The sequence below is a fragment of the Pimephales promelas genome, chromosome 3 (genome assembly GCF_988280905.1).
Source record: "Pimephales promelas chromosome 3, fPimPro1.hap1.1, whole genome shotgun sequence".
Classification (NCBI taxonomy): domain Eukaryota; kingdom Metazoa; phylum Chordata; class Actinopteri; order Cypriniformes; family Leuciscidae; genus Pimephales; species Pimephales promelas.
In genome coordinates, this window is record NC_142771.1 from 26,582,025 (window position 1) to 26,593,409 (window position 11,385).

At 36.5% G+C, this 11,385-nt stretch overlaps 1 protein-coding gene across 2 annotated transcripts; it reads right to left on the bottom strand.

The window, feature by feature from the left end:
• Positions 1 to 1,051: 1,051 nt before the first annotated feature.
• Positions 1,052 to 9,283, bottom strand: psmd11a (proteasome 26S subunit, non-ATPase 11a). 2 transcript variants are annotated; one of them, XM_039687452.2, is made up of 13 exons: positions 9,129 to 9,283; positions 7,640 to 7,741; positions 7,281 to 7,477; positions 5,877 to 5,934; positions 5,187 to 5,381; positions 4,609 to 4,753; positions 4,455 to 4,515; positions 3,366 to 3,428; positions 2,338 to 2,463; positions 2,218 to 2,253; positions 1,985 to 2,036; positions 1,251 to 1,393; positions 1,052 to 1,164 (listed from the first exon to the last, which is right to left on the bottom strand). In XM_039687452.2, the coding sequence occupies exons 1-12, from the start codon at positions 9,214 to 9,216 to the stop codon at positions 1,251 to 1,253; spliced, it is 1,266 nt and encodes a 421-aa protein (XP_039543386.1). In that variant the 5' UTR covers positions 9,217 to 9,283; the 3' UTR covers positions 1,052 to 1,164. The 2 variants fall into 2 exon arrangements, with proteins under 2 accessions (XP_039543386.1, XP_088984753.1); XM_089128627.1 differs by lacking the exon at positions 1,052 to 1,164 and having other exon boundaries at positions 1,247 to 1,393.
• Between the last annotated feature and the right edge of the window lie 2,102 nt (positions 9,284 to 11,385).

The window sequence follows — 11,385 nt, forward strand, 5'->3', positions numbered from 1 at the left end:
GGTGAAACTAAATATTTAGCTAATATGCAAATTAAAACTGATTGTAACCGGAAGTGCCAAAATAAAAGTTCGAGGAGGTCAGTATGTGCTTGTAGTGTCAAATAACAAATAAAAACCATCTCATCCAGGGAAATCCACTCTTGGACATGGATTATCGTGATAATAACTACCTGGTTACCATCATTCTTCAAAATATCTTCTTTTGTTTTCAACAGAAAAAAGAAATTTATACAGGTTTAGAACATCATGGGGGTGAGCTAATGACAGAATTTTCATTTTTGGGTGAATTAACATCACTTTAATAGAGCACCAAAAGCAAAGCAATAAATAAAAATCCTGACTCGTTCAAAAGAAAATTGTAAATAAAATTCTCAAACCATGCTAATCTGATGTTCTCTGTATCCTAAGATCTGGTACAGAAGCACTCAGAGTCATGTTCTCTTGGTGACTTTATTATGTTTTTTAGCGTTATAAAAAAGAGGAACAGCATGACAGGCCAGACAGAGGCGCTTGGCAACGATATGTACAAAGGAGGAGGAGGAAGGGCAGGAATGCACAGGCCAGGAAAAGACAACAGCTCATGACCCCGTCCTGTTGACAGCATCTTATCAGAAATTAAAAAGTCCGTATGCTGTCTGTACGAGAGGTAGGCCTGGAGCGAAGCCAGAGGCTTCTTTAGAAGACCAGGGTTAGGGCTAAAACCGTTCGATTAGTAATGCAGGGAATCTTGTCAACACCAAAACACAATGGCCCCAAGTTGGCAAAGGAACTGAATCATTCTCACATCAGCTTTGCTAGATCTATGTATATACATTTCAAATACAGTTAGAATGCAGGTGAGTTTTTATTATTATTATTTTTTGAGATTCCCTGATGGCCCATTAGGCACAGCCAAGATACAAAGAAATGTATTACCAGCAAAAAATAAAGTGAAAATAAAAAATGTGATCCCATAGTAATAGAAGTAGTTTGTCCTTGTCTGGAAGGTGGTAAAAAATGTCCAAGTGAAAGCCAGAGAGGACAACAGCAGGAGTCAGTCTGTTTTTTGGGGGGGGGGGGTGTCGGACCTTTTTTTTGACTTGGTATCTGTATCACATCTTCCTCCCCTTCCCCCAGAGTCCCCCACACTGGCCATGCTCTCAGCTGCAAGGTCCAAAGCTCAACCTGTACAAAAGACAAAGCTGAGATCAGCTGAGACAAGTCATTTTTCAATTCAACCTTTTTATGCACAACAAGGAAAATGGACTTGCCTATGTCAATTTCTTGGCTTTGTTGTAGAGCGAGTCCACTACTTTGCTCATGTTCTGAATTGTTTCAAGGGCAGCTTCATATGTTTTGTCTACGGGAGGTTCGTCAAATACAATCAAGACACCTTCCCCTTGGTCAAGGATTCCTATATGCCATGAGAATGAGAGATTATGATAACAATCATCATAAATCATAAAGTGAAAATATTTGGAAGGAGCACAAAAACTTATTTATAGTATATACACAACATAATATATGTCTGTTAGTAAAAATATAGTTCAAAAACGGTGCGACCGAGTTAATAGCTCTTGAGCCTGTTCTTTTAATGAATAGTTTGAGGAATTACTGATTTACAGGTCAGTCTAAAACACTGCTATGGTATGAAATTGACTAAATTAACCATTGAGACTAAAGTGTTACTGCAAGATATTTGATATTTATTTTAATTCAGAAAAATTTCAGCAATACAAGGTATTTAATCAGTTTAAATTTATATTTAGAAATATAATTTTTAGCAAACTCAAATGAAAGCACTCCCATAAAACAAGATTTATAATTTATGTAAGGCATCGATTTCCTCTAATGAAATTAGGTTTTGCCGTGCATAATTTACAGAAGTAGTATCATTTGTAAGCAAAACGGACATTTCTAACTGAAAAACACATACGAATCAGAATGTAAATGCATTGATAACCAGTCCTAAGTTTGACAGAAGACGAGGATGATGGCATCATACCGTGGAATTTCTGGTCTAAAATCATCTGTGACAGTTTCCTTTCAACATCCCCCTGATGAGATAATGGAAGAGCGGTATTAAAATGTGAGAATCAATACTTGAAACAAAGTATATATATATATATATATACACAAAAGCAACAGTGATTAAAATTAAAATTTGTTTGTCATTTAAATCTATACATATGAGGTTTAGAAGTGTTATTAGCAAATTAGAGAGTAAAAGGACTTTACCTTGGAGAGTTTTATTAGCTCAGAAATATGTTCAATCTGTTGGCATAAGAGAAAAACTAAGTGAACAACTTAACTGATTTAAGATATATCAGAGCTCCCTGTGGTATAGCAGGGCATTACCTGCACTCTGGAGAAGGGCTCGATGACCCTTATGAGGTTTTGTTCCAGCAGATTGTCATAGAGTTTGGCCAGGTGGGTGCTGATGATGGGGTCATCCCGCAGCTCAGCTTTGTATTCTGTTAAAGCCTGAATGCAGATCAAAGAGAAGGACATTAAAATGTAAAAACTGCAGGTACTCTGAGAACGTAATGTAAGCTGGGGTGAAAAGATATAATTATAATTTAGACTAAGATGCTGCCTTGTTAACTTTGTTTTTCTTTTTATTTTCAGTTCTGTAAAAGGGAACATGTAAATTTTTATTGCTATCTAACATCCAAGTTGTATTTAATTTATTTGGAAATGTATATCAGTGGGGTGGTGATGGTGCAGTTGATAAGACACATGCCTTTGGTGTGAGAGACCCGGGCTCAAATCCACTGTGAGACACCAATGTGTCCCTGAGCAAGACGCTTAACCCCTAGTTGCTCCAGAGGTGTGCGACCTCTGACACATATAGCAATTGTAAGTCGCTTTGGATAAAAGCGTCAGCTAAATGAATAAATGTAAATGTGTATCCTCCACACCTGCATTATTGTGGCCAATCCAGAGTTAGAACCTGGAACTAACATTATCCTATAGGTTAGGGTGACCGCTGCATAAAACACATGCAGTGAGCATATTTCTTTAATTTTTTGCACTTAGGAGTGAAGCAGCTAATTGTTTTAGGCTGAAACCATCACAAGCTTCGTTTCAGGCCTCCAACATTGACTCTGGTATTTACATTATGTATTTGTTTGTTATCTGCCTGCTACTTGTTTTGATTTGTTCACAACATTGAACATTGTCCTTGAACTGTAAACTTTACTGTGACTTGCGGTCAATCAGTATGTTTATTATTTTATTGATAATTAGTAGACTAATTCTTTTCATTTCTGTTCTTTCATTTACATTTCATTCACTGTAGAGTCAACAAGCCTCCCCTACAAGAGTTCTCTGTTGCTCTGAGGGAGCAACATTAGTAACAGTTAAAGCCAAAGAATCTGACCCACCTTCTCAAAGTCTGCAAGTGACCTGTTCTTGCTGGCTTGGGCCACACATTTAAGTGCATCTGTCTAAAAAAAGAGAGACAGGACGAGTTAATCCACATAATCCTCCAATGACACAACAGAAAAACATCACTTTGTCAAGCAGCACACAGGGTCAGGTGTCAGTGCATTTCAGAGGGCACTATACACTCATAAATATGGAAGTAGTAAAAACGATGAAATGCGTGCTGCAATCTGGGATAGTATTTTAATGTTGGGTTAAGAACTAGGCGAGTCATTACAGCTCTCTCAGAAACATTTTCATTTAATCCACAATTTCAAATTTACACATTTGCATAGGTTTGGGGTCAGAAAGACTTTTAAAAATGTTTTTGACAAGTCTCTTATAAGCTATTCTCATTTAATTGATCAAAAATACAGTAAAAACTAAGATATTGTGAGATTATTACAATTTAAAATGCCATTTCTATTGAATATTTTAAAATTTGTTTTATTCCCATGATGTTAAGGCTGAATTTTCAGCATCACTGCTATGCTGTTCAACAAACATTTCTTATTATTAATGTTGAAAACAGCAGTGCAGCTTAATATTTTTGTAGAACCATGATTCATTTTTTCAGGATTATTTGATGAATAGAAGTTCACAAGAACAGCATTAATTTGAAAAAGAACACTTTTGTAACATTACAAATGATTGTTCTGCCTCTTCTGATTAATTAAATGCACCCTTGCAGAATTAAAGTATTAATTGCTTTCAAAAATAAAATCTTACCAACCCTAAACTTTTAAATGGTAGTGGGGCTTACACTAAAACAATTAAGTTCAGTTAATTTCGACAATTTAACATTTACTTTAAAATAAGCATTTAAATTAAGGTACGTACGATCTGTTAGTGTGGTAAAGTACAAGATTTTGACCTCAAACTAAGTATGAAACTGATTATGGCACATCTTTAGTTAACAATAATTTAACATAGTTATAGTGAAAATAACACAATACGATAATGTATAACATTACGATGTGCTCTTAGCTGCTGACAATATTCTTGCAGAAGTCAAACTACACCATTGACCCTTCAGCTCAGACATCTACCTGTCTGCCAGCATATCTGAGGGCGAGTTTTCCACTGATCAAGGCCTGCACATCCTCTGGCCTGCAAAGATAAAGATATACAGGTTTAACATGTTCAATATCTAAGTTTAATGAAAAGGAAAAGTGAGAGACACTAGAAAAAGCCAGGACTCACAAGCTCAGCATGATCTTGCAGAGGAGCATGTACTTGAGTGCAGTGATGGCACGGGGACTGTCAATAGAATCGTAGCCCTCAAAAGCCTCATAAAAGTATGAATACGCCGTTTTCCAGTCCTTCTCCTCAGCAGCATGAATAATGCCTGCAAGGAAAAAAAAGGATGTGATGCGTTCAGTACAATAACTTAAGTGACTCAAACCTCCAATACTAGATCCAAAATTCCTTCAATAACTAAAAATCTGGTCAATCATGATCTGTTTTTCCTCTATTTGTTTAGGATAAGTCACACACATCAGCATTCAATAAGCATTTGCAGGAAAAAGGCCTGCTCAGTACTGCTAATGTAGAATCAAGTCTGGCTATTTATACTTTTGAGACTGAAGACATGCATAGCAAACTGTTTCTATCAATACATGAGAATGTCTCACTCTGGAAAGTCATGTTACAGTGCAAACAAATACGTTCTGACTGGCTGCGATCAGATCATTCAGTGTGGACAAGAAAATTATCCATCATGTCTGGTTAGGATCTGGCGTGATACAGAAGGTCTTTGTAGAAGGGTTGTGGAAACAAACCTGACTGCATATCTAGAGCAGCCTGCAGCTTTGGGGGGCAGTAGATGGCGTTTGCCGTGGTCCTGGCAGAGGTGAGAGCTGCTCTGGCCTTGGGCAAGTTGCTTAATGCATGATACGTCTTGCTCTCCAGCAGCTGGAGCTCCACCAGTAGAGCTTTATCATCCATCTTCTTCAGCTCTTGCAGGAGCTGAGAGCCTGATTAACAAGAAAGAAGAGGACAGTAGAACAGGTCAAAGAACAGGACCCCCAATGTTCCTGCAACTTTCAATGCCCAGAAAGGTAGTAAAGAAGACATTGTTAAAATAGTCCATGTAACTACAGTGGTTTAACCTTAATGTTATGAAGCGACGAGAAAACTGTTTTGTGCACATCTGACGCTGTTCAAGTGAGCACCATGATGCGTGTATGTGATGCTGATGTTATTTTAATGATGTATTTATTACCTTTCTGGGCTTTGAAAGTACCAATTAAGTTCCAGTCTATGATTGGGGTTCATTAAAGCTTTCTGATTTCATCAAAAATATCTTAATTTGTGTTACGAAGATGAACAAAGGTCCTATGGGTTTGAAATTACATGGGGGTGAGTAACTAATGACAGAAATTTCATTTTTGGGTGAAATATCCCATTGAGAAGTAAGAATATGAATGAAACAATGTCAAATACAAGGGATGATCTTGTAAAGGACTCACCAAGCTGCAGAGCCTCTTGGTAGCGTTTGGTGTCAAGGTATAAAGAAACCAGACGGGCCTAAAAGATTGAAGCAACACTGATAAGAAAACAATGAACCAGCTTATGATCAATACTGATAACCACAAAAATAGCTTGTAAGGCAGGAAGCAAAACACAATATTTTGGTGACTGACTCAATTCCATTACACTTTGATACTGTTTACATTTTTGGAATGAGGAGGATTTATTTTATTAAATAATTTGTTTATTCAGCAAGGCAGCATTACATTGATTAAAAGTGAAGAGTTTCCAAAAATATTAACAACAGTTTTAAACATTAAAAATAATAATTATGTCTTGAGCAGCAAATAATCAGATTAGAATGATTTCTTAAGGATCACATGACACTGAAGACTAATGATAATGAAAATACAGCCTTGACATCACAGGAATAAATTAAATTTCAAAATATATTAAAATAAATTATTTTAAATTGCACCAAAAAAAAATCACAATATTACTTATTTTACTAAATAAATGCAGCCTTGGTAAGCATACAATAGATGCTTTTCAAAAACTCCTAACATTTATAAGTTTATGTATACCACATTACAAGAGAGTGCACAGCATTGTCAGATTTTGTGTTTGAATACACTCAATCATTCCTCATATTGTGAACTAGGAAGTGTCATGTCAAATCCATGACCAGTTGACCAGGGCCCATATTCATAAAGATTCTAAGAAATTGAATCCTCTCAGAAAATAAAACTCTTAATTTAGCTTAAAAACTTATACATAGGAGTCTTAGCTTAAGACCGGTTCGGGACTGATTTGAGAGCAACTCTGAGTAAGGTAAAGACAAAAACTTTCATCTCAGTGAGGAGGCGGGGTTGACCCCGTTGCTATGTATGACACAATCTTTTGAAGACTGTGATTGGTTGGTTGTCCAGCAAGGACGAGAAAGCCCGACTGGACAGAGGAACCGTGTTTACTGTTACGCCCAGTTAGTGGATGAACACAAGGCCATCCTTAAAGGAAAATTCGGGCCGGGTTTCAATCTATAGCATCTAATTAACTCACTGTCACCCATTGTCTGCAACACATTTCTTCTCCCTCTTCATCTTTCTGCCATCTCTCATTTGCTAAAGAAACACTTAAGCCTCTTAAAAGTCGTTGTCCGTACTCCTAACAATTTTGACCTTAAAACCTCTTTTAAGATACTTTCTGAATTACTTTTTTCTTCTTAGAATTTTGTCACTAGGAGCTAAGATTCTTTATGAAAACGAGCCCAGATTAATACTATTCACTTTACCTTGGTAAAAAGTATCAATAACATACTGTCAAAAACCTAACCATACATATAAACAACAGTAATGTTGATGTTTACCATTGCAAGTCTCTAACTTACAAAACTAGGTGCTCACCTCCAGGGCCTGTCGTAGAAAGGTCCTCTTCTCTGATTTGGCCCATTCAATGCACTCCAAACATAATTCCACCTCCTGACCAGTAGCTGCTTCCATGTCCAAGAACATATCGAGCAGAGAGCGCACCAACCGTGCCGCCTTTGCCTTGCTGATGGAGTTCAGGAACGGTCTGACAAACTTCAGCAGACCTCCTAATTCTGCAAAGGGAACAATATACAGACAACAGTTATTAATGTTGAGGAAAATGACAGCTGACAGAGAAGAGTAGTGGCACTTCAGGACCATCAGACAATGATGATGACTGAGAGAGAAAAAAGTTTATCCTGAGTGACAACCCATTATAGGTAAAGAAATTTTACCCGCAGCTTGTCCAGTCTTGGCCAGCAGTCCGCCCAGCTCCAAAATACTCTGTTCTTTGACACGCACAGCCTCTTCGTCATTGTCTTGGATGTCTCGTTTGACTGTGAATGTGGACAGAAGTAGTTCATATTGCTGTTAAATGTTATTATGTACAACAAAAGAAATATGTAAACTTGGTTAACTTATATAGACAATATATGACAATATATAATATATAGACAATTTCATCTTGGTCATCATGATTCTCAGATAGATTAATAACTATACTGGTGGGTTTCAACAGCTGTTGATAATGCCAAAGGAACATGTGAACACTATTAAAAAAAACAACAAAGAAATTAAATGTGCGTGTAATATAAAATTTAGATTTTAATTTATTTGATTTTTCAAGTTTTATTTAGACAAATTGCTAAGTTTTGTAGCTTGTAAGTATGATTTGAGAAAATTAAATCCTTTAAGCAGCTGAAAAAGGAATAATTTAAAACACTCTAAATTCCTTTATTAACTTAGTTAATTTGTTACAACTAGCTTTGATTAACTTTTTAATCTTAAAATATTAATTTATTTTTGTCTCATTCTATTGTATGCTGTTTGGATTAATTGTTTACAAATGTATAAAGAGATTTAATAAAGGGTAAAATAACTAAAAACATGACATTCTGCAGCAGATAATCAAAAAATGGCGTGGCGTGCTATCAATTAAATTATCCGTGACAAACGCACACATATCAAACTTCATACCAAACAAAACTATCTGACGCTGTCATATTATATAGCATAACTGAACGATAAGAGGAGAAAAGGTCTGTGTCCACTGACCGTAATTGAAAAGAGCATGTCAGTCATGCTTTAATGACTCAAATCTGCCATGAATAAGCTGAAATTATATTTTTCAGACTTTTCTTGACAGACTATAATAATTCATAACTACCGTTAAGTTAAATGTCATAAGCAGCTAATAAGTCACTAACTAGCGAAGCTAATTAAGTTGTCATAAAAGTTCTGGTAGTTCATTTAAACGCAATTTAGAAAACGCCAGTCATTTCTCTATTAATTGTACATGATTCACCACAATTAGGAGGTTGAAAACAACATAACGTGTTTTGCAAACCTACAGACTTCTACTGAGAGATTCGCGTTCATTGAAACTGAGTTAGCTGATTGGCTAACTGTTTCCACGGGTGGCACTGAACATTGTTTTTTTTAACACTACACCAACTACAAGTAATAGAAATAAATTTGAGGGAAAGATTAAAAGAGTGCAGCGGCTCGTCTGTTAAGTTAACTGTTAGTAAGAGCACAGTGTTTTTATTCAGCTAAAGGCTTCTCATGCCTGTCACAGTGAGTCAGCAGCATGAAACCGGCTAACACATTTAGCTGCAGTTCTACAAATCGCAATTGGGGACATGATCCGTGTGTTAAAAGCGCAGCTCCTTTAGCTAAAATCACACAAGCGGTTCAAAAGGTAGCGGGACAGGAGACACTTACCAATAGCATGTAAAATGTCAATTGACGCATTCCGATCCGTACTGAGCAGCGACTGTGCTCTCTGAAACTCTACCGCCGTAGCCGCCATCTTCCCAATTCACCAATTGCCTGATTCACACAACAATCATCACTGAACACGCTACCGGAAGCCCCACTGAGGCAAGCTGGGAGATTGAGTTCGCAGAGACAGCAGGGTGTATGACTCACTCAAGGAGTTAAAGGGATATCTTACCCCAAAATTAAAAAAAAAATCCCATCACCAACCCACCCTCATGTTGTTCCAAACCTGTATGAGTTTCACAAAAGAAGAAATATTAAAGAATGTTGGTAACCAGAGAGTTAACGAAGGAACTGTGTATAGGCAAAAAAATACGAAGTCAATAGGTGCAGTAGTCAACTGTCCGGTTACCAACATTCTTTAAAATTCCTTCTTTTGGCTTCACAGAAGAAGGACACTCATACAGGGTTTCATGTAAAATTTCATGTAAACTGTCTTGAATTATGTAAATAACTGATTTTGGAGAATGTACTTTGTGCCATCCTCTGCATGGATGGATAAATAGAGGTAGCCTTCTGTACACACTGCTTCACCTGAAATGACTCTGAATAGCTCCAAAAAATGTTGTTGCTGTTCTTGTAACATGCTTATGGCATGTTCTTGGGCCACAAAGAGCACCATCTCATTGTTGAAAGTTATCACTCGGGTGAGGGCTACAAAAAAAAAAAAAAAGGTCAAGCCATTAGATATATGGAACACCGTGAAGACAGTCATCCACAAGTGGTGAAATATGGCACAACAGTATATCATTGTCAGGAATTTACAAGAATACAGAGAGAAAAGCCAGAGCCCAAACCTGAATCCTAGAAAATCTGATGATGGTGTACAGGATATGCCTTTGTAATGTAACAGATTTGGGAAAAAAAAAATCCAAAGGAGATAGAGTGGGATAATATTCAAGTAAATATATAAAAGTCAAGATGTGCCAAGATAACAATACATTTTATTTGTAATGCACTTTACACATAAAGGACATAGCTCAAAGTGCTACAAGTGCACAGGTAAAAACAATAAAAAAAAAAATAAAAAAAAACACTAAATGACAAAATTAAGAACAGTCGGTGACAACAAGAGCAAAAAATGTTTTAAGAAAATGCAGTTAAAAATAAGTGGGTCTTTCATTTATTTTTAAAAGCTCAAATCCAAGATAGACTCATATCCAAACAGACTTGAGTGCTGGTAGGGTGCTTTAGTTAAGTGTTAGATGTTTTAAGTACAAAGGAAACATATAGGCCTAGGCTAGCTGTTAGCTTTTCAGTGGCATAGGTGCAATCGTTCCGTTTTACAGCTGTTTTAACACAAGTGTGTAGACTTTGTGTATCTGTCTGCATGCCATCTTTATTTATTTATTTATTCATTTTTTTAATGAAGGATTGTTTTTATAGTTTTAGAATATCAGAACCATGGTACAGGTGTCTCAAGCCAGCACATACAGAATCATCCATCAACGGATCGAGTGAAGAGGAGTGGTAAAAAAAAAAAAAAAAAAAAAAACAGCACAAAAACAACAAGAGTGAATGATTAAATGCATTCAACAGTCATTCTGAAGAAAATTCTCAAGAAATCATTAGACCTCTGGTGTAAGTCACAAGTTAGCTTTTATAAAGGAAGGAAAATAGCAATTTGATTCATCCACATAGGGGACATGAGGAGTGGACCACAACAGGAGTATATTTCTATAGGTACAAACGTGTAGAACACATTCTAGATCATGGTTGAGGTGCAATTCAGCTTTATATTTCAGGGGATAGATACTCAGAGATAGATAGAGCAAAATATTTACCAATAATCATCTGAACAAGTTTATGTATTTATTTCCAGTACACCTTGATCATGTCACAGCTCCAAAACGTATCACTGCAGTGCCAATATTAGATTTACACTTGAAACACAACTGGGAGACATTAGGAAAAATCTTATGGAGACAAACCGGTGCTAAGTAAGTCCTGTAAATGAACCTAAAGTTTTGCTCATGATTCATTATAGAGGCTCCTCTAAAAAAGACACCGAGCAGACCGATAGCCACGCCTCATCACTGAAATTTGTTTCAAAGTCTTTTTCCCATATCAGTTTCAAAGGCTCAAAGGAGGAAGGTCCGACATTAGACAGTATAAAAAGCAGAAATCTTACTTTTGAAGGAAATTGAAGAATGCAATTGTTTTTCTATAGCTTATCAGAAAGATAAAAGCTATTCTATTG